Source organism: Haemaphysalis longicornis, unplaced genomic scaffold (assembly GCF_048455015.1).
Source record: "Haemaphysalis longicornis isolate Haplotype H1 unplaced genomic scaffold, Haemaphysalis longicornis Haplotype H1 scaffold_9, whole genome shotgun sequence".
In the NCBI taxonomy this organism is placed as follows: domain Eukaryota; kingdom Metazoa; phylum Arthropoda; class Arachnida; order Ixodida; family Ixodidae; genus Haemaphysalis; species Haemaphysalis longicornis.
This window is the reverse complement of record NW_027526460.1, coordinates 126,147,034-126,170,888: the sequence shown is the minus strand read 5'-3', so window position 1 is coordinate 126,170,888 and position 23,855 is coordinate 126,147,034. Positions and strand designations below refer to the sequence as shown.

Sequence of the window (23,855 nt, the reverse complement as noted above, 5' to 3'; positions counted from 1 at the left end):
AGTGCGAGATGCGTTTGGCATTACAGGAGGCGATGGTGTGTGTGTTGTGGACGCCTTTGTTTCGCGATGAAATGCGACGCTGTGCTTCTGCGGGTTTATAGGGCTTCCCATGGTCTGGATTATCTTTCTCGAGCGTCGTACGACTCGTTGTACGACAACGTCGTACAACGTCGTACGACGTTGTGTTTGTTCTAAACGCATGTCTGGATTGTTTTGAAGTTGAATAAAATGTGTGCGTCAAACCGGGGCATTCCGCTCAGGCCGTTCTCTGCGATTGCACGAAAGAAGTGCCTCAAGGCTTCCACGCTTTTTATATGGAATGTACTCAGGTAAGAGAATATCAATGTCGTGTTATGGCCGTGTTGCATTCAATACAAACGGTTAAGCGTTTGTGTACACTTGTTTCGTTTGTCGTAAAATGTCCAAGCACTCCGGCACTACGCTGGCAGATCAGCCGGCGAGCCGACGCTGAGCGGACGACTCATCTCTGTGGCGGAAGTGCGTGAAAAAGTCGCCCAATAGCAGGATGTCTAGCTCATGACGAACATCTGGGAATCGATGACGTAGACATGTGAAGATGGCGGCGTCCAAAAACACGAAGGGAAGGGTGAGAAAAAAGCGACAAACTTTGCAACAAAAGTGTATGCTTTCCGCTGCGCGTAAAAGAGTAATACTTGGCACAGATGACGTTGACGAACCAATCTAACGATTACGCTAGTTCATTTAGTGTGCTCAAAACGCCTTTCAGGGCCCCTTTAACTTCTGGAGTCCCCCAAGGGTCTGTCCTCGGACCGGTGTTATTTCTCGTTTACATTAACGTATTTGTTCTGACATTAATCAAAATATTACTGTTCGACTGTTCGCCGATGATTGTTTACTTTATAGAGAAATATGCAACCATAATGATCAAAAAATGCTCATCGACGCATTGGCGCCTATTGAAAAATGGTGCGAAACTTGGAAAATGCAAATAAATAAAGAAAAAACGGTTGTTTTGCGAGTTACAAACAAAGTAAAGCACGTCAAAATTTTCGAGTATCAACTAGGTTCTACTGCGTTAGCTATCGTTAACAAATGTAAATACTTAGGAGTAACAATATCTGAAGACCTGAACTGGACCCAACATATCACTAATATCTGCTCTACTGCTGAAAAGAAGTTATGGTTCTTACGTCGCAAATTAAAACTCGCTCCAGCACCCGTAAAATTAGCAGCGTACTTAACAATAGTAAGGCCTACACTGGAATACGCAAGCATCATATGGGACCCTCATCAAAAAGGATTAATTAAGAATATCGAGCGGATACAAAGAAGGGCGGCTAGATTTATTCTTTCGAAATATTCTCGTAATGATTCTGTAACACAGATGCTGCAAGAACTAAATTTACAGCCCCTCCTAGACCGCCGTCGCATAGTCAGACTTAAATTCTTGTTTTTGCTCTCCCAAAATACATTTAACTTTAGTGCTGAGCAGTACCTAATTCTCCGTCAAGTGCGTAGCCTACGAAGTGACCACCCCAGAAAATATCTAGTTCCTCAATGTCGCGTGAACACATATGCATACTCTTTTTTCCATAGAACAATAAAGGAGTGGAATGTATTACCGGATGCTATACGTGATTCTCCGACTGCAGAACATTTTGAAAACAATGTTACAAAATATTTTCTAAGTGAATCTTCATGAACGGTGATTGCTTTTTTTTGCGTATGTGCGCCTGTGTTCTATTGTAAATTTGAATGTATTTGCTATAACTTGTCTCATGTACGTGGTAGAATGTAGTATTGTGAAGTGTATTTTGTGATGTATGTGATGTAGCATGTAAGTTCTAGAGATATTCTTTTTGTATCGGCTATACATTTCTTCTTTACGCTTGACATGGCGGTTGTTATGTCAGTTTTTTACCCCACCCCTGTAACGGCCCAATCGGCCAACAGTACCTAGAAATAAATAAATAAGAGTGCTACGCATTAAAAACTCCAGCGTTCGCCGTATCATGGCAACACTTGCTCGGACCGAGAGAAACACGTAATAGAGTACGCCCCTTGTTTATTGTAGCGTAAGCTACACTGGCCGAGGTTGAGCAGTTTCGCGTGGTTCCTGAAGGGCCGTGCTGCGCAAGCGCGAGGAGCATTGGATTGAATTGGATAGGATTGGACTTGGATTGCATTGTATTGGATTGAAAAATCCAATCCAATTGCAGTACTGGTGTGCAGAGAATTGGGTCTGCACAGTAGCCGATCTGCGCATTCCAGAGGAGTGACGTCATAGCCGCGGCAGACGCACTGGCACCGGCGCGTGCCCAGCTGTGCGCCTCCGTTGCGCAGTAGCCAAGTCGGACGCTCCGTCGGAGCTGCTTCATAGCCGTTTCGCGTGGCTCCTGGAGAGCCGTGCTGCGCATGCGTGAGGGGCAGTGACTGGACTGGACTGGACTGGACTGGATGGGACTGGACTGGACTGGATTGCTGAACCTTAGCTTACGCTCCGTATATCTTGGCATAGCCGAGCTAAGGCACTGCTAATTTTTCGTCCTCGTGTCGCCGTCCACATGCGTTGTGCACCTTAGAAACACCATGACTTTAATGTCGAAGCTCCTCTAAGTGATCACTGACTCCACATGGTCCGGCCACAGATTGTTCGCACGGCCGAGGAAGACGCCGCGCTTCGAGACGCTCGCCGTGCAACGCATCTGCCAGAGACGATAAGGCACGCTTGCAGAGGGGCGTAAGAAAACGTCGATCAAATCGACGAGCTCACTCTGGCCTTGCTGAACATTAGGACGTTGAAATGCCATGCCGCCGACGTCAACCACGACCCCACATCGATAATAAACCGTAACTTTGTGTCCGTCATTGAAGACCTGTAACAGCTATAGCTTCGCCATTGAAGCCTTGCGCGTGAGTGCAAGCTTTACCCCGGAGAAATTCGCCATGCCAACTTTGCGCCTGGGATGTTTAGCTTGGAATGACCCAGGTTGAAAACGCCAGCTCGTAATGAAACCATGCGTACAGTGCTGTGAAATCCCCGAAACTTTTTTTGATATGATTCAGTAAAATGATAACTTGGATTACGCCTTCGAGAACTACAACTAACTTGGGAACGAACAAGCAGGAACGAGCTGCCGGTTAAAATCGGCGCATCATATATCACTGCGGTGTCAATACAGTGTGAGTTGCCGAACACTCTTATTAAAAATTCCCCCGCATTTCCCCGAAGGGGAGTATGAGGAAGTGCGAAGCACGGGGTGATGCTATGAGGGGGATTTTGTTGAAGTTTGGTGGCATTTTGCCCGTTAGTTACATTAACACCCCCTCGTGATCACGTTCGGCTTAACACGCCTCGTTTGTCCATCTGCGGAAATCTTGGTTAATTAACGTGTATGTTCGAGAGGAGGAGCGCACCGCACCGCAGCGCACCGCAGCTCACCGCAGCTGCGAAGCGCCGACCGGAGTGAAGGGAGAGGAGGCGCAGTCACGTGAGAGAATGCAGAACTAGCGGGTTTGTGGTATCACGTGTACACCACGCAGTTATCAAGCCGCTATAACGCCGCTGAGTCGCTAACGCACGCCGCTGACGACGTAGTTTGAATGCGTAAAAGATATAAGGCGCGTTACTAACACTGATATCAACGTCGCGTCCGTGGCTTAGTCGGTAGAGCGTCGCGCTGCGGCCGCAAAGTCCGCAGATCGAAACCTGGCGCCGGATGCTGTTTTTTTTTATATAGTGTAGTGGCCTGGCTGGCGCGCCGAGAGAGGGTGTTGCGAGCTGGAGAGTAGTAAAGGGGCTTTAGGAGAGTAGGCGAGGGGGGAGAGGAGGCGCTATGCGAGCGCGACGATTCAGGCTCGCTTAAGAAGTGCATTCGCACTTATTCCTGGCCAATCTCCCACGTGGGTATGTGCCATGTCAGCGGCCAGGCAGCGCGCGCCCATCTCCCCCCGTTGCTAAGGAAGACGAAAAGCGCGCGCACCCGCAGCTGTTGCTATGCGGACGGCGGAAGGTTCGGGGTCGCTTATAAAGTGCATTCGCACTTAAAAGCAAGGAAGAGCAAATTTTATTAACAATGAAGTCGAGCGGGATCGTGGGCAGGGTCCTCAGTCCAGGACTCCGTTGGTGCGGCCTGCCGTCTTCGCCCTTTCAGTGAGCCAAATCATCTTTCTCAGGTCTGAGCTGGCAAGCTCACTCTCCCACTGCTCGTGAGTTGCATTAGGGATTGGATCAAGGTCTGGGTTTGACTGGCAGGCCCAAACCATATGGTAGAGCATACCCTGGGCTGCCGCAGTGTTTGCATAGGGGGTAGTATAACGTGGGGTGGATGGTGTGTAGCCGCGTGGAGTGTGGAAATGTGTTAGTTTGAAGCCGTCGAAGAGAGAGAGAATGAACTTTCTTTATTGAGAAAAAAAATTAAAATGGAGTCTTCGGGGTGGCTTCCCTAGTCCAGGACGCCTTGAGCTCGGGCCGCGTCCACAGCCCTCTTGACCAGCTGACGCTGATCCTCGAGGGTGGAGCTGGCCAAGGCTCTCTCCCAAAGCTCATGGGTGGGATAGGGATTGGGGCGGGGAAGCGGAGCTTGGTCGCAGCCTCCTACAATATGATAGAGTGTACCGGGGGCCTCGCAGAAGCGGCACTGCGGGGGGAAACAGGTAGGGGCCAAAATGTGACTTCTGGTGGGGTGGGGGAAAGTATTCGTTTGTAGGGCACGTAGGAGTCGCTCCAGATCTCTGGGGAGTTGTTTGTGCGCTGGGGGGTAATGCTGTCGCTCTAGTCGGTAGTGTAGCGTGGTTTCTCGGTACGTGACCATCGGGTGCATGCACTCAGGCTCACTTCCGGCAACAGCGGCTCGGCGGGATAGCTCTCGAGCCAGGAGATGGGCGGTCTCGTTGCCAGGAACGTCGAGGTGAGCGGGGGCCCAGATGATCTTGATGGAACGGTTTGGGGGGCGTTGTGCAAGAATCTTGAGGGTTGTGCGGTGGATTATTCCGTTAGCGAAGTTTCGGCACGCCTGTTGCGAGTCCGTGATGATGACAGTAGCTGTGGTTTGACTCACGGCGAGGGCGACGGCCGCTTCCTCCGCTTGCAGTGGGTTGTGGTGTGGTATAGTGAGACTGGTGTGGTGGTGTTTCTTCATGACTACAACAGCGGTCGTGGCCTGAATCCCGCGGTATGTGGCAGCATGCGTGTAGGCAGTGTCGGATTCATTTCCGTATCGCCTCGAAATGGCTCTCGCTCTGGCCTCTCGTCTCGCCGCGTGGTGCACAGGGTTCATGTTGCGCGGTAGAGGGGGAACAATGAGGCATTGACGGATTGTGTGTGGGATGCTTCTTAGGTCAGGAGGTGAGTGTTGAAGTGGGACTGAAAGTCCCAGGCGGGAGAGAATGGCTCTGCCCGCCTCTGTGGCTCCCAGTCGCAGTCTTTGGCTTGAGAGGCGGGCTTCGATTAATTCTTCTGCGGTGTTATGGATTCCAAGCTGGAGAAGTCGGTCTGTGGAGGTGCTTGCTGGGAGTCCGATGGCTTGCTTGTAGGCTTTCCGGATTATCGTATCTACTTTCTTGAGTTCTGCCGCGGACAGAAGAGCATACGGTATAGCGTAGGTGATCCGGGATATTATGAACGCTTAGACTAGTCGAAGCGTGTCTGCCTCCCCCATCCCTCGCGTTTTGGAGGCAATGCGTCTGATCATGTGGGTTACTTGTTCTGTGGTGTGTTTTAACTTCATATTGTCCTCAACCGGCTCCAAACGTACCTAGAAGACACAGGAAAGCTTCCCGGGACTATGGTAGGCTTCCGCCGTAATCTTTTCACGCGAGATATCCTACTTCAAATTAAAGAGGAGGTAATGGCACCTGCCACACGAAATTCTCCTACTGCCATTTTGGCACTGGACCTAAAGGGCGCATTTGACCATGTGAAGCACACTGCCATCTTGCTTCGACTCAACTTCCTTGGCTGTGGCGCAAGAACCTACCAGTACGTCCGAGACTCCCTCACCGCCAGGCAAGCCATCCTCAAGGTCGGGAACCACGCCACTGATCTTTTCTCTGTGGGTGGGCGCGGCACACCTCAGGGGGCAGTCCTATCCCCCCTGCTGTTTAACATTGCCCTGCTCGGCCTTCCTTCTCTCCTAAATGACATACCGGGTATTCGGCACGGCCTATATGCGGACGACATTACCTGGTCGTCCACTGGATCGATAAGGGAGATTGAGAACCGTTTGCAAATGGCGGTGGACGTAGTGAACCACTACGCCCAATTGTGCGGTCTTAGTTGTGCCCCCCAGAAGTCTGAACTGCTACTGGTCTCCCGCCAAAAAAACCAACCACCTGGATCTCCGACGATCAAAATCCGCATGGACGGCCATACCATCAGCCCCTCTTAACACATCAAGATCCTTGGCATGACATTTCAAGCAGACCGCACATCCTCCATTCTAATCAACAAGCCGTCGAAGGGTTACTTGTTCTTTTGTTAGCTGGTCGGCCGGCGGCGGGAAGGTGCATCGTGTGAACATGTAGTGTTGGGTGATGTCATTGCATGTGATGAGTGAGTGACGGGTCCTCTCATCATCCTCTTGCGGTGCATGGCAAGCAGGTTCTCGGGTGTAAGCGTGGGCCGCTTGATTGCCGCGAAGTGCCGAGTGAGCAGGTGTCCAGATAACCTTGACTGTTCTCTTGGGGGGGGGGGGGTTGTGGTTTATAATTCGTGCGGCTACTTTAGAAATTCTTTCAGCCGTGTACGTTCGACACGCCGCTCGTGACTCCGTAATGATGGTCGTGGCTTGGGTCTGCGTTATGGCTAGTGCGAGCGCCACTTCTTCTTCGAGGATGGTGGACTTGCGAAGGGTGACACTTGTAATGAGAGCAGTGAGGGGGGCGACGACCGCTGTTTTGGTGTTTGCGCGCGCGTAGTCCGCCGCGTCCGGGAAGACTGTTGTACTCGAGCCGCCGTATTGTCTTTCGAGGGCCAGCGCCCTGGACGTTCTTCTGCCTTCGTGATGCTGAAGGCTCATGTTTCTTTGTAGAGGGGGAACGTTTAGCTTGGATGTTATATCCCAGAGTACGTCTACCGCAGTATCTGTTTCCGTTGTCGACATGAACCCAATGTTCGAGAGCACTTGGCGTCCTGTAGGCGTAGTACTTAGTCGCTCTTTCTGGGCATTCAGTTGCGCCTCCGTAAGTTCGTCTAGGGTGTTATGTACTCCCAGAGCCATCAGGTGAGCGGTAGAAGTGCTGGTCGGAAGTGCGAGGGCTTGTTTGTAGGCCTTGTGTATAATGGTGTCAATCTTACGGCCCTCTGTTGCCAGGAGGGTGGCGTAGGGAGCGACGTACTCGAAATTATGAAGGCTTGGACCAGACGCAGCATGTCCTGTTCCTTCATGCCATGATTTTGGCTGGCAATGCGGCGAAGCATCCTGACAATTTGGGTGGTGGACGAGTCCAGTTTTTTTTTATTAGTTGGGTGTTTTTGCAATCTGCCTGATATATCATGCCGAGTACTTTGATGGTTGGGGTGGGATGGATTTTGGTCCCATCCAACGTGATATAGATGTTCGTAGTTGTATCTCGGCGGCGTTTTTGCACCATGACAAGCTCCGATTTCTCAGGCGCGCAGGCGAAACCACACCCTTTGGCGTAGGCCTTCACCACGTCTGCAGCCTGTTGAAGGTGGTCCTGCGTGGTTCCTGCCTACCCTTTGCTTACCCAGATAGTGATATTGTCGGCGGAAATGCCGTGCGCGATGTCCGAGGTCTTGTTCAACTTTTTTGGCAGGTTTATCAGGGCTATAATGAAAAGTATTGGAGACAGGAAAGGGCCTTGCGGCGTACCCCTACTTTCACATGTCAAGGGGTCGGATCGCGGGTCGCCCACCTTGGTGGCAGCTTGCCTGTCCGCAAGAAAGTCGCGGACGTATCCCTACATTTTTTCGCCGCAGCCGAGGTGGCTGAGTTTCATTAGGATGGCGGCATGAGCCACGTTGTCGAAGGCCCCCTTGAGGTCTAACGTGAGGATGGCCTTGGGCGTGGTCTTACTGGCTGATTCGAAGATGTAGGTTTTCAGTTGCAGTAGGATGTCTTGTGTTGAAAGGTGCGGACTTAACCCGAACATCGTATGTGGCATTTGTTCAGTTCTTTTTAAATATCTTTGCAGCCTGGGTAGAACAACGTGCTCCATAACCTTCCTGACGCAGGAGGTGAAGGAGATCGGGCGGAGATTGTCGACGCATGGCTTCTTGCCCGGTTTTGGTAGAAATCTCACCTCTGCCTCCTTTCATTCATGTAGGAGGTCAGAGCACCGATGGAAGCGTCGTCTAGGTTTGCCAGGACCTTCTTGGTTATTTTGTCCCTACCCGGTGAGGTGTTCCGCCGGATCTTAGCCAGGGCCGCCCGCACCTCAGCCGTTGTTATTGGCTGATCAAAAGCAAACCTGCTTAGCAAATTGTTAGACTTTTCTGTTTTTCAAATTTTTAGACTTTTCTGTCCGCAGTTAAGAATACCAAGAAAATGCCGAGCACACGTGAGCTCGCTCACATGAGTGCGTTGCCTCGAACCCATCCCCCGGCAGTTAAAAAACAAAGCAAATGCCGAGCACTCGTGTGTGCCTGCATTGCGAAGGCTCCCCAGCGTCCCGGGCGCACGTATGTCAAGCCAAGCATACGGACCAAAAAACAAAAACTCTAGCGTTCACCGTAATCGTTGCAACACTTGCTCGGAACGAGAATGACATAGTGTACGCCCCTCCAAGGTGATGTCCAATGATTAGCACTTCCAAAAAATGAAGGAAGCTCACACTTATAGCAACAATGATGGAGTAATGGTCATTGCGGCCGCGAATAAGGAGCATATAGGCTGAAATCAAGGACTTGCGCCGTTATGATGGATGTGAAAGGTGTGTACAGCTTCGGTACCTTCAAGTCTTGAGAGTTAGTGTGAGCTTCCTTCATTTTTTCAAGCTGTCATCGTTTTTAAGCACTTTATTAACTTCTGGTGCCTGTCTAAGCTGCCTAGGTTCGGTCGTCAGCACTAAAAAATCGGCCCTGTTTGTGGAACAGTTGAGTAATACGTATCTGTGGTGGTAAAAGTATTTTTCAAAAGCGGCTACAAATCACACCGGATGTCTACGAGAGAAAGTCCCAGCCGAGCATAAGTAGTACTAGGCACTGGATGTAATGGCAAAACGTTCAATGAAGACGCGCAGTGTACAATAGGTAGCAGTTTCGAATTGTGTTTCATTTCAACAGCGCAATGAGGGGCCTCAATACAGTGTTCTCAGCTTTCGTAATCTTTTACACTTATTATCATGAATAATTTAGATGTTACAAGGGTGCGGGTCCCATTAAGACGTACCCAGTACCTATAGGGCAATATTGGAGCACTACCGACTTGAGCGGAGGAGATATCCCCCACCACACCTCGATCTCACCAAGGAAGAAAGCATAATCTTTCGTCGCCTCCAAACAAACACATATGCACACGGAGTAATCTTGCACCGCATTTACCCCACACGATTTCCGTATCTCTGCCCTTATTGCGACGTACACGATACTTTGCCGCACATGATCCTGGAGTGCCCTTGCGAAGACCACCGCCCAGACCCACCTGTGGGTAGTCAAGCATCATCAACAACCCTGACTGCCGCACCACAAGATATTCCAAGCACGCATACAACCGGTCAACCCGACATTGCTAAAAAGTGGGAAGCACTGCTCGTGTACGAGGATCTGGAGAACCAGAAGAAACTGGTGAACCGGGCGAAGACGGCAGCCACCGCCAGAGGTTTCCTGGACTGAAGAGACCTACCACCTCGGACCGGCAAGGACCAAGCCCTAGCTAGTTTTTTCAGACAATAACGTTTATTTCTCTCTCTCTCTCCGAAATTTCGGCACACGCTAAAGGTCCTCAGGTGGTCAAAATTAATCCGAAGCCCTCCACTACGGCGTGACTCATCGCCTGTGTATACCGTCGGCGCGTTAAACCCAACAATCAATAATTGAGACGCTTGCACCGGTGTCCACCAATGCTTCGATGCGAACGCCTTCAACGAATACACCCAACTTGATCGATGGGTGCTCTGGAGGAGTGATGTCTTCGCTGGTTACAGTTTCCCCTCCAAAGACTGCGTGGCGTAGTTTTCTGATACATGAACACTGTCATGCACGACGAGGAGAAGCGGTGATACAACTCGGCGGAAAGGCGATGGTGAGCGAAGTCGTGTTTCCCGGGAATTGCACTGTAACTAAAGCAAATCGGCAGGAGGAGGCGCATGGCGGATAGAAGACCGGTATCCCCGCTGTCCGCGGCCATAATGATGGATCGTTACGTTGCATTCGTAACTGTAGTTGCTGCACCGTGCATCCGGTTCACGCCTTCGACAGAACCGAGAAATGTGGTAGGGGATTTCGCAGTAGAAAAACCCTGGTTGGTTAGGCCCGGTGGCCACATATCCGCGAAGAGGCTAGACGGTAGTCGGTTCCTTGGGCAAAGGAACCGATTCCTTGGGCAAAGCGACTTCAGAATAAGACGCCGCAGCAAAAGAAGCGGCATAATCAAGCACAGTCCGGGCCGGCACACATATGCGGCGAGCCCAGAAGGGGCTGGATAACTGTTTTCCGTTTGGGTGGTTCCACCCAGAGTTGAGAAGAAAAGAGATATGAAAGGGTTAATAACAGATAACAATTAAGTATCATTAATAAGGCTATAAACAGCCCTGGTACCCTCAGCGGTCACGAGAACGGGGTAGCATCGGCACTCGCCCGGCTCCTTGATCAGGTAGAAGCGTGTCAGGTGGGTGGCTGGGGCCGGGTCGTGGAGGCGAGTTCCTTCGCTCTCACACCGATGTGCACGGGAGGCGCGCGATCACCGCTGGGCCGGGGCGAGCTCTCGGGCCGGGCAACGCGTTCTCCGCTGGGCTTTGGAGGTGATCCCGGAGTGCAGCATCGGGCCCACCAGTCCGGGTTAGTGAAAGATGCAGGGAGCGGCGTTTCTGTCGGTCTCGTTCTCCGACCGGAATGCAGGAGCACGCTATCGGCTACCTCTTACGGCGGCTTCCTCCCGCGGAATTGCTTGCCGCCGGGGTGGAGAAGGTGACCCCAGGGGCTTCTTTCAGTGCCTTCATATACCTTCCACGCGAGTTGCGTGGAAAGAAGCGATGGCGCGTTGTGAAACAAAGGAGGCATCGGCGGGTCACTGTTCCCTCCGTGCGCGTACGTAACGCCTCCACTAGCGTTGCGGGCACTTCAACGTGGCGTTGGTCTCGTCTCTGTGAAGGACGGCATAGTACGCACGCAGAGTGGTTCGGATGGTAGCACCGGTGGCAACTTCCGAACGTCACACATGTAAGCTCCTCTTAATCATCTCTTGAAAGTCGGTGCGCACGAGTGGTGAGTAGTAGCAGCAGCACACGCGGAGGCGCAGCTGTCCAGCTCTTCTCGAATCAGCTCCCTCATCAGCACGCGAAGGTCTTCATCGCCTAAATTCCGGGTGAACGTATCCTGCTGAATACAGTTGAACTGAAGATTGTCTTGGCGCTGGCACGTCGCCGTCACATTCAAGATGGTTGTCGGGTTTGGAAGCGGGATCGCCGTGAAGGCGAACTGGCCGATCCCTTCCTTTTAATATGTAGCGTACGTGCTCAGACTCTGATATATCCTTGTTTGCACTAAGACAAAGTGCTAGAATATCTTAATATAAGACGTGCAGGTTTGACAGGTTTGTTGGGCGCGTCATTCTAGGTTCTTTTCGCCCCTTCGGGTTGAGCTGCGGATATCACGAAAATGGCGGCGCTGACTGATGAAGGTGGTCCAGTCACTGGTGGCTTCCTCGTGATTTAAGTACCATGTGTCTGCGGCGTCAAAGAGGGAAAAGGCGACATTCAGGAGCTTCAGGCTGTCGCTCCACCTGCTAAGCGCGCTGCCTCTCGAGTGAGTGCATTTCCAGCCAGTCGTCATCATTCATACAGTCGTCGACATCACGCCAGCGAAGGCAAGCAAAGATTGGAGAATCGCGCTGGCGGCTGGTGACGAAGCACTGTGGGCTAGGCGTAGCCGTGGCGCTTGTGAGTTCGAGCATCATGGCCGTGATCTCCTTAATTAGGCGGTGACTTGAGTGGAGCTACAGCAGTAGGGCTAAAGATGTTGACTGCAGAACCGAGATGCGCCCTCCACAACTTGGAGGAAGATGGTAGGCAGTAGACGTATCCGCACATCCATTCACTGCAGCCTGGTCATTGAGGTTCTTCAGAATGGCGCTGTGAGCCACGTTGTCGAAGGCACCCTTGAGGTCTATTGTGAGGATGGCCTGCGGCGTCGTCCTAATGGCTGCCTCGAAGATGTCTGTTTTGAGTTGAAGTAGGATGTCTTGCGTCGATAGGTACGGCCGAAATGAGAACATGCTGGGGCATTTGTTCTGTAGCTTCTAAGTGCCTTTGCAACATGTATACAACAACATGTTCCATGGCCTTCCTGACGCAGGAGGTTGGAGATATCAGGCTGAGTTTGTTGACGTGTGGCGTCTTACCCGGTCTGGGTAGGAATCTCGCTTATGCTTCCTTCCATGCAGTCGGGAGAACGCTGGTCATCCAGCAATCGCTCATGTAGGCGACCAGAGCCACGCTGGAAGCGTCGTCGAGGTTTGCAGGGCTTTTATTTTGTCCATTCCAGGAAACGTGTTCCGTCATATCTTGGCCAGGGCCGCCAGCACCTCAACCGGTATTATTGGCTGATCTATGATGGCATCCGGTGGTCTACTGTATGTCGGTAAAGCTTCCTTGGGGGTGTCCGGGAAATACCTGTTCCTGAGGGTACACGTGACGTCCTCTCCAGAGTATTATAGTCTGCATTGTCTTGCTAGTTTACCCCTTGCGGTTGATGGGGTGTATGATATATCTAATAATAGGCCATGACTTCGAAGTGCTGAGTCTTCCGTTTAGGGTGTCACAAATATGAAGCCAATTTTGGCGGCAAAACAATGGCGCATACTTGGCCGCTTCTGTGTTGAGTTTGGAAATTCGTAGTCGGAGCTTTCTGTTGGGTCTCTGCTTCTTACATCTCCGCATTAAGCTGTGCCGGGCTTCCCATGCAGGTGTGCAGCAAGTGACTGTCTACCGCCGTAGCTTGATAGGAAATTTCAATTTTTTTCATGCTTTGTAAAATTTCGTTGTAGAGGTCTCGGGTCTGCACTGGCCCGACGATAGCTATACCTGTCCGCGTCTCACTTTAACATCAAACATTTCCACCGTTAATTGGAGAAATTAGGAGGAAAGCTTAGGAAGTGATCACATGATCATCGAGACCAAAGTTCATGGCTTGTCTACGGAAGGAAATTAGGAGAAGCGAAACTTAAGAGCTGGGACGCGATAAGGAAAAAAGAAATCATCCTGACCAACACAATAGAAGACCTAAACGCATCCTTGAAGGCCCTCGTTTCCGGGTGTAAATGTGATGTGAACTCTAATGATTGAGGGTGGCGAAACCTTTCTCAACCTTTTATGTATTCTGCCTCCAGCCAAGTCTCATGACTTTTTAAGGGTGAGTAATGATTAAGCTTCTTTTTTAAATAGTGCCACTAGGCGGAGTGCCAAGCGGAAGGCTCCAATTCCCGTTTCTGCCATTCCAGTGTGTATGAGGTGCACGGGGTCACTACGATTGCCATGGTAGTCTACTGGGAAATTGTTTCCTGCGCACTTTCGATCATCCATGCGTCGGCGTGCACTGCGTTTTGATCGTTTGGGTGCTTCCCTCGGAAAGAACTTGAACCTGGCTTGTTGTATGTAGTTATCTAGGTTTCGATCTGTGTTTTTCGGTAGGGGGTGAGGTTTTGTCATTTTTTTCCCGGAGGTGTGCCTGTAGTATATAGGATGGCCCGTACGAATTTTGCTTTTTTCCCACGCGCTCTCTTTATGCTACTAGGAGAGGGGCCTTTCTGATTTCTTCAAAGGTAGTAGAAAGACGCAAGGTAAGGACATTTTCGGTGTTAGTGACAATAAGGGATGTTTAGGGCGTCTTATGGGCGGTCGCGATTATATTGTTCCTTTGGTTTTCTCTATACTAAGTAAGTATGTGCTACGGACGGCTGTACAATGTCCGGCTCATGACCAATGCCTTTGTAAGAATGTTATCGTTTATACACTTATTTTCTACTCTTCCGCTGGTTAGGCGTTGTCCAATGCGGCCAAGATTTTCTGTATTTTGGTGATTGTGTGATCGGCTCTGCAGCTTCTTTCTAGTGTCATGCTGTGTATTTGCATGACCGTTGACGCGGATAACACCAGTGATGTCTCGTTCTCCTCCAATTCGCCTCCTTGCGAGGCGGGCGTTGGTGACCCTTTGAGGTCCCGCCAGCCCTGCGCTGCGTTTAGTGCAGCGCTGCGGCTGTGATTGAGGCGACGACCCGTTGAGACGAAACGAAAACTTGTATTTACACTTTTTACAGCAAATGGTTACAACGCGAGATACTCGAGGCCGTTGGTCGCTATGCGCCCGCAGCACCCCGTCAGAGACGAGCCACGACTCAACCCGGTCTGTCTCGCATTCGGTGGGGGCGGCGCTCGCTCCGACCGCGCTCCCCAGGCACCTGCACTGTTGCGGACCCTGTATGCAAGGTGGCGCCACAATACCGCGCCTGCACAACAATACACGCCTGCTCATTGCCGCCGCCGCCCCCCCCCCCCCCCCCCTGCAGCTCCCGCGATTGCCTCGCTCTTGCCCTCAGGGCGGAAACACGGTACACAAGAGGGGCCCTCGACGGCCGTGAAGCCGTTGCTCCGTGGCCTGGCCTGTCATGCAATCATGGCAATAATGACGGCAACACCCGACCCTTACAACACCTTACATATTTTTCGGTGATTTTTCAATTGTCCTCGTGCCGCCATACATCATTTGCCGTTGCAAAGGCCACAAAAATTCGGTGAACAGTTAAAATATGTTTGTGATGGAACGTCTTATACTCGATTTTAGTTCTTATCAAGACTCATTTTAGTTCGTTTCTGGTCATAATCTAGGCCTAGTTTTCGAAGGCCTGACATTACCATTTTCTCCTCTTTTTAATTAAATGATACAATAATCGCACTGCTATCAGTTTCGGTAGAAGAGGCACTTTAATGTAATATCGTAAGTTGTGGGAACCGTTGGTGACCGTGTCGGACAAGCATGCGACTACGGACTGACATAGGAAGAGCTCCACTGAGCAGCCGCGGCGCATGTTGAAATCGTGTATTCTTTCTTTTGCACCCGCCATAGTATCATTATCCTCCTTTCCACACTTCCATCGCCGCTGCGCCGTAGTCAAGGTTCAGAGAGCCCTCATATTGCCTTCATCAGTCCTGGTTTCCAGTTGGCACCGATGACGTACTTGCGAAGACGATAGAGGAGCAAGGCTGATAGGGGATGGAGAGCGCCCACGAAAAAAAATCGGAAGATTAGCTTAAGAACGCTACTATGTTAAATCTGTTGGCGGCGGGAGCCGACACAATAATTAAGAGGCAGCTTACCGCGTCGTTCAATTATTTGTGAAGGAGGTATTTTTAACTTCGTAGGTTTAAGGCGCTGAAGCTTTACGTGGGCAATGAGGTGCGCCGTAGTGGAGGGCTCCGGGTTAATTTTGACCGCCTTGGGATCCTTAAAGTGCGCTGAAATCTCGATACACGAGCGTCTCTGCTTTTCGCCTTTGTTTTAAAAGCAGCCACCATGGCCGGGATCGAACCTGCGCCCTTGGGTTCAGCAGAGCAACGCCTTAGCCGCTGATCCACCACAGCAGGTACGAGGGAAATATATACTTTCATTTGTGTTATTCGGGAAAACCTTTAAAAGGGTGTCAACAAAAGTACTTTACGCTTCCACAGTCAGGTCTCAGAAGAGAACACCCAAGTTACAACGATGCTCGTCGCATGACAAGTGATGTGTCTTCCTGCCACGCAGACAATGCCTGCGGGGCAGGAAGACACAATAAATTGCCCCAACCGGTGTCCTTTCCCGCTGCGGTTAGCTGTCGTCCCGTTTTGTTTTCCAGTAATGAACAGCCCGCTCTCCACTTGCCTGTGACTTGGCAGCATGCCTCCGCTCCGCTAGCGTCAACGTTCCACCATCGCCGGTGAAGATAGCTGTCGTCCCGTTTTGCTTTCTTGTTTATCAGCAGCCCGCTCTCCAGTTACCACTGTCTCGACAGCATGCCTCCGCTCCGCTTACGTCAGCGTCTTACCATCGCCGGTGTGATGTTAGGGCGGCTGAAAGAGGGAGAGGGGCCTGGGTTGCTCTTCATGCACGCAAAGCCAACGTAAGGATCTGCGGACGAAAGGCCGCGTTGGTTCCGCGTTGCCTGATTTGCACCGTCGGAACAGTCTTCTACACACCGTGCCTTGGCATGCCCGTTGGTATTGAACAGAGGAACGGTTAGTTCGCATGATGAGAGTGTTGCTGACCGCTGCGGTGCTTTCAGCAATCGTCACCGGTGAGTTCCCAGCTATATTCACTTTTTTCTTCCTGAATAGCTACACCCTTTCTTCCTTAATTGCTACACTCTTATTCGACGTAAGATCACACAGCTGGAAACAAGGTCCCCACAGCTTCCTGAAGCGTTTAGAGCGTACGAGGTCGCAAAATGTTGTCTCAAAACCGACACAGCACAGAAGACACGGACAGAACTGCGGCTCAGTCCTTCTCTCCAGTGTTTTTGAGTGTTCTGCGCTAGCTTTTTTGCGAATACCATGAACCAAATAGGCAAGCAGCAAGTTTTTTTTCTTTAAGAAAGTAAGGGTGTTACTGGTGCCAGCGCACAAGGGCATGCATGTGCGCAAAGTTTCGATTGATTGATTGATTGATTGTGGTGTTTAACGCGCCGACGCAACGTAGGCGATGAGGCGCGCCGTAGTGGAGGGCTCCGGATTAATTTTGACCACCTGGGGATCTTTAACGTGCGCCGAAATCTCGAACACACGGGCGTTTTTGCTTTTCTCCTCCATCAGAAAAGCGGCCGCCGCGGCCGGGAATCGAACCCGCGACCTCGTGCTCAGCAGCGCAACGCCTTAGCCACTGAGCCACCGCGGCGGGTCTGCGCAAAGTTTCCCTCCATAATAAATATACTCTTGCTATGCGGCTCCACCCCTGCCTCATTCACTGGTCTCTTAAAAAGGGCACTCCTGTTCGTGCAAGTGCGATTAATTTCGCTGTCCTTGGCTCGATCAGCGTGACACGTGGCCGAGTGCGGTCATGGACAAACGTATGGGGGCGCATTTACAGTTGCAGCCATCAGCGCCAGTGGGCTTGCACGCACGTTCTCTTCCGGTTATGACATCCGGCATTCTCATGTATTAAAGTAATTAGTAAAGCTTTTATAAACTGTTTTTCCAGTGAAAGCCATACAAATGAGGCCGCTTTCCGGCTAATGCATAGCCGTGAGTTTGAAAATTATAAGGGCTGTGGGACTTCTCCCACCGCTGAAATCCGTGAACGTGATAAATATGCAGTTGGCGCAATTACAAAGTACCCCATTCAGAGGCCGAGTACAAAGGAAACCTCAGGCACATTAGACGCAACATGTAAATAGATAACTGGGAGTACCCTCGTTCATTTAGTGAAGCATGTACGTCTAGTTGGTTAGTATAGAAAGTGAAACAATTCTGCAGAAATTCAGAGGGTTATCTACTTGCGTAGCATTCTTATGCCGTCTGTCTTTCAGCCAATTTTTTTGTTTTTTCTAAATTCTGTCCGACCAATTATCTCCAATTACCATATTACAAAGATTACATGGGAAACTTTCGAAAAATCTTCAATATTCTGGAAATGCGATGGGTTAACCGTTTTACCACTTTCCGTATTTTCTTGTCATTTTTCTTATTTTTTCGTTTTTCAAAATTTCGTCCGACAAATTATCTCCATTTACGTTATTCAAACCATTACGTTCGGAACTTTTCCGAAATCTGCATTATTGTGGATATGGAGGGCGTCACACGGTTCGCCAGTTTCGGTAATTATTTCATTTTTATTTTTTTTTTTGCTTTTTCAGTTTTTAAAAACTTTGTTCGAAAAATATTCCCCATTTACGCTATTCTAACGAATACAGGTGCAACTTTTACGAAATCTACATTACTGTGGAAATTCCATGCGGTATACGTTTGGCATTTTCAGTAAGTTTTAATATTTTCTCCTTATTTTCTAGTTTTTTTAAATTTCGTTCCACCAATTATTTCAGTCTACGTTATTCTAAGATTACATTTGGAACTTTCACGAAATCTGCACTATTGTGGAAATGCTGGGTGTTAGAGGGTTCGCCAATTTTCGTAATTATTTTATATTTTTCTTATTTTCTCAGTTTTTAAAAATTCGTTCGACCAATATTCTCCATTTACGCTATTATAACGATTACATGTGAAACTTTCATAAAATCTACATTATTGTGGAAATTCCATGCGTTATACGCTTTGCCATTTTCAGTAATTTTTTTATTATTTTCCTTATATCTTAGCTTTTCAAAATTTCGCTCCACCAATTATCCCCATGTACGTTATTCTAAGGACTACATTTGGAACGTTTACGAAGTATGCATTATTGTGGAAATGCAGGGCGTTAAACGGTTCTCCATTTTCCGTAATTTTTTTATTGTTATAATTTTTTTAGTTTTTCAAAATTTCGTGGGACCAGTTATCTCTATTTGCACTATTATAGCGATTACAGGGGGAATTTCCGCGATATCTACATGTTTTGTGGAAATGCAGGACGTTACGCGCTCCTGACTGTGGAGAGAGAGAGAGAGAGAGAGAGAGAGAGAGAGAGAGAGAGAGAGAGAGAGAGAGTGAGAGAGAGAGAGAGAGAGAGAGAGAGAGAGAGAGAGAGAGAGAGAGAGAGAGAGAGAGAGAGAGAGAGAGAGAGAGAGAGAGAGAGAGAGAGAGAGAGAGAGAGAGATGAAACTTTATTCTGCAGCTCAAGTCCGAGCCGCGGAGTTATCAGTTCTCGGTCTCGGAGGACTGAAACTCGGAGAAAGAGTTTCAATGTGGGCAGCCGAGAGGGAACACAGGACTGCCCGTAGGTTCGCGGGGGGAGCGGCCCAGCTAGACCACGAGTAGGGAATATCAGGGGGGAAGGGGTTGGTGGAAATCAATGTGGAAGACGAGGTCGCCCGTACACAGCGCCAATATGTACGTTCATTGTCCGGATAGCCACCGCATACCCGAGAGTGCGGACGGCCTGGTGACTTGTGTATGTAGTGGAGGAACAGATCCCAGGGGAGGGACAATGTCTGCGCCTGTCCAATATACGTAGCGTGTCTCCGTGACGTGAATTGTGGGTTCTCGGCAAAGAATGCTACGCATTAAAAATTGGTTGAGCACCGCTCTAATGGCGCGAAGACTGGGAAAACTGCGACGCTTCCGGCCCCACCTCGCTTATTCTTCATTCGGTGGAGTTTATGCGTAGTTAAGCTTCGGTATTCGGTCAAGTTTTCTGCGCAGTGTCGTCGTTAGCCCTGCAAAGAGCAATGAACGCTCGGTCATTAAAGCATATACAATGTATTTACGTGCGCCCGCCGGCTTTGCGGTGACGCTCCAAGAGTAGCTATGGGCGCAGAGAGACCAGCCTAATTACTGAAATCGTTTGAGCTCGTTCGTTCGCCACCGTTCGGCTTGTGTGGTGTGGCGTGTGGGACGCTATTCAAGAAGTTGATTAACGCTATCTCTTCACCTCCCTTTGGCTTTCTTCATTTTGGCATTATTTCCTCCCTTTGCAACGTCAAAACTGCACCACTCGTCGCAACAGGCGATAGAGCAAGACAGCCAACTACGCGTTTTCAAATATGTGCTTGTACCAGTTGTATCACGTCTCCGACAGGTCGGGACACGAGTCCCGCCCCTAGTGTGGCGAGGAAAAGCTATGGTGAATCGGTGCCAGTGCGCGCGATGATGCCATCTCACGACAGGAGTGTAGAGTGTAGAGTAGGAGAAGTGACAATTGAGCTAGTTGGTAATGTATATGGGCATCTTGAACTTAGCGCACTCAAACACGGACACTAGCGCTGTGGTTTGTCGTTTCTTTCGCTAGTGTCCGTGTTTAAGTGCGCTACCTTCAAGATGTCCCATATGTAGAGTAGGAGTTACGTGGCAGCGGCCGGCCGACGGCTATCGCCTCATTCACGATATTTGCAGTGCAAGCTGATACGGCGCATATTTTGCCTCTCTTTGTCCAGCGCAAAGCATGTGGAATTTCGGGGCCATCCTCGGCTCATAACTGCGGGCTTCTCTATTCATGGGGCACTATTCACGGGGCACTATTTTCTATTCATGAGGCACTATTGATGGGGCCGTCGCAATATTAAATGGTTCGAGCCTGCATAACCGTCGCCGTGCTTGAAAGCGCACATGCGAACTGCAATGCTATTTGTTCTCCGTTGCATGTCACTTCGATCTTCAACCCTGCGCAGCTTCTGTGGGCAATGAACACAGAACGCCGTGGAGACGCCATGATCCCAGAGCTACTTCTGGCACTGAGACGTTTCATCACACTCGCTGCCTCAACCGGCCGAGACGAAGTAAGTGTGCAGAACTATCGCCTGTATCCTTGAGATTTGTCGACTCCGAAAAACATTTCCTGTTTTGTACAGTGAGCCATTGCACATACAAGCAAAGGGCTCACTCAATGAGAAGAATTAGCCACGACGCAGTTTTACACCCTTGGGGTAAGCGTGAGAGCCGTTTACCACGTCTGGAAAAAACACATCAACCATCCTCGGCTACCCGTGTTATGGGGCTTTATTGCACCTCGTTCATTACTACACCAACGTCTAAATTCCTGGACTATGTCGAAATTTCGGTCTCACGTTGCAGACAAAGACTTACAGGACTAGCATTATGAATATCGTAAATGCCGCCAAGTGGGGACAACAATACCTGCACAAAATGTGCACATGGCATGGTTCGCGCCATTATGCACTCGCTAAGGGTGCATCGCGAAGATGCTGCAATGAAATGGCAGAGAACACGACAGAATGTTATCATCTAGCCTTGAATGGCGTGGAGTGAACGACATAAACCTCCTCGGGCAGCATGCGTCGTCGTGATATCCTGTAGACCAAGTCGAAGACAACCTGGCAGATAGGTTCGACAACATGTTGTTAAATCCACATGGTCGGAAATAAGGCTGCAGAAGCTTCTCAGTGAGGCCGCGTCGTCGAATTTTGGTGCAAACCACCCTCGGTCTTATGGAGTACACCCGTCGTTTTAGTGTCGAACGTATTCCCGTCCGCCGTCCACCAGTCGCCGGCCCGTTGTGCGAATGCGAGCTAGCGGGCGGGCTTAACCTGCACGTTGTAGGCATCCTTTTACGTCTGTGTTGCGGTCGTCAGAGGCACCATATGGTTCAGCATTGTGATAGGCTATCTTGTGAAGACAAGCTCGAATTTAGTCATCTGCGGCGTTTCCTAAGAGAGAGAGAGAGAGAATAGTCTTTAATGATACTGGTGAGGTTAGCCTGGCCAAGGCGCCTAGCTTGCTACACCAGATGTATAAAAAAAATCGATGAAGAGATGATGATAATGACTGTGACGAAGATGACGCGCTCATTAAGAGAGTCCTGTTTAAAGAGTCTGATCAAGTCATGTGCTTCGCAGGAAAGACAGTAGAGCTTTTGTCGCTCGAGATGCTCGTTTAGAATTCGTCCAAGGGCCTAGCACGTCACTGAGAGTTAGGCCTCTAGACAGCGGAAGACCCAAGGACACTAAAAGGGACGTTCTGGCGGTTCCTAAATAGCTGCGTTGTAAACCCGGGGAAAATGTTTCTTGGACGACATTTCAGCAATCAACTAATTCCTCCGCGGCGCGCTGGGTAAGCTCCGGCTACGCGTGCGATGAGGATGCTGCTAGGCGTAATGTTTCTCTTACGACTGCGAATCAAGTGCAGGCCACTTCACTTACAAATTCCAGCCATCATACAGACAGAAAACTTTGCAGCCCGTTGTATCGTCCTTGCAGTGTCTCCCCGTGTATACGCGAGGTCACATAAGGAAGGATTTCGTCCCACGTCTCATGTTCAACGCCTACGCACATTATTTATTTATTAGTTTGTTTGTCTATTTGTATGTACTCTAATTCCTCTACAGGACCCTGGCAGATGCGCAAACAACTTAGACAACAAAAGTACAAACAATATAGAAAGAACGTCAATGCGCATGGCTTTACACAAAAACAAGCCCAAGTAAACACATGTAAAGACACGAACAGCACATATGCAATAGATACGGTCCAAACTCAACTACTCCACAGGTGGTGAGATTTCCTTTCGTAGAGCCTCTATTACGGATTCCATACATACCCTCTGCGATCTTGTTTTTTCAATCAACAAAGCCAGCTCGGAAGTTAGTGATTGGGTGGGCAGCACCGTCGATGAACACACCAGGCTCTCCACATGCACTACCGAATACCCTCTTCGGAGCGCCTTACTCACTACTATACAACTAAATCTGAGCGGCATATCAATCTTTCGAAATTTAAAGCACGCTATGAAGCGTTCTGAATTTATTGAAAAGTCTTACGTGACGAAAAAAAAGGTGATCTTTGCCTCTACCTAGGCGAGAACGAAACCCCTAAAACCTTCAGGCATTCCTTCGAAGCCTGATCGACGAGATAAAAACAAAGCTTCGCGTTATTGCCAAGGCCTGCTTTCAGTATGATTATTACGAAGTTAGAATGATTATCACAAAACTTTTTTCTTCAAGCAACAAGGGATCTGGCTTCGCTTCGACACGTCCCTGTTATCTATATTCCTGAACCCCTTGGAGATATGGACCTTTCTTTTACCACTGGAGGTTAAGATTAAAATATTTCCTTGCAAAACTGAACACAGGCCCGTTGGATATTTTCTGATAAATTACAAGGGCACAATGAGTATACAAAAACGTTTATTTTGGACAGGTGATCTCAGGATAACCCCGAAAATGTTCTTAACGACGTACTAAGAAGCCGAAACAATACTGAGATCTAGTCGTTTACGAAATAAAAGAACGAAAGGCGAGACGGAAATTCAGGACGACTACAACAGGAGAAGGAATGGGACGAGCTCCAGCCCCATTGCGCACTTTCCCAAGAAAACGTTCTACACCTGCTGCGGGTGCGTAGTGGCTAAGACTGGACGCTGTGCCCACAGGCGCGGTAAAATGCTGGTGGCAGCGGACGTTTTTCGGGTGGAGGCGAAAAATCCCGGCGCGTCGAGCAATTCCGCGCGCGTTAAGCATCCCCAAGTGGTCAAAATAAATCCGGAGCCCTGTACTACGGCGCGACACGGCGCGCAAGACCGCCATGATTTCGAGTTTTTAGAGGTAGCAATAAATACTCCCACCATTCCTAAAATGCCTAAAATGTACCCAACACGCCGAAAAAGCTTGTTTCAGTGTGACCAATCGACTTTTGATTGATTGATTGTAGGGTTTAACGCGCCGACGCTTCACAGGCGATGACGTGCCCTTAGTGAAGGGCTACGGATTAATTTTGACCGACTGGGGATCTTTAACTTGCGCCGAAATTTCGAACACGGGGATGTTTTTGCTTTTCGCCTCCACCAAAAAAGTAGCCGCCACGGCCGGTACTCGAACCCGCTTCCTCGTGCTCAGCAGCACAACGCCTTAGCCACTCAGTCACCGCGGCGGGTGCCACTCGGCTTTTGCCCTGCGGTAAAGAAAGCAATTGTCACGCAATGTATGTGTAGCGCCATCACTATCAAGCGATCTTCGAGAACCGTTAAGCTAGCGTGTATGTCCGTAAGCACATACAAGCTAGCTTATTAAGGAAAGGAAAAAGGAGAGGGCTGGGAGAGTGAAATCAACAACAAGACCCCCGGGTAAATTCTGAGGGTCGCCTGGTGTATAATGTACTGTTAACCTACAGGAAAGCCTACCT

General features: G+C 49.7%; 1 protein-coding gene across 3 annotated transcripts in view; it reads left to right on the top strand.

Annotated features, from left to right (window-relative positions):
- Positions 1–16,242: 16,242 nt before the first annotated feature.
- The window catches only part of LOC144152890 (uncharacterized), a 79,431-nt gene continuing 71,818 nt past the window's right edge, over positions 16,243–23,855 (top strand). For 2 of the 3 annotated variants that reach the window (XM_077684429.1, XM_077684427.1), the window contains exons 1-2: positions 16,243–16,430; positions 20,391–20,498. In XM_077684429.1, coding sequence (XP_077540555.1) covers positions 16,382–16,430; positions 20,391–20,498 — 157 coding nt within the window. In that variant the 5' untranslated portion in view covers positions 16,243–16,381. The remainder of the gene's footprint in view (positions 16,431–20,390; positions 20,499–23,855) is intronic. The other variant, XM_077684430.1, reaches the window with a different exon arrangement.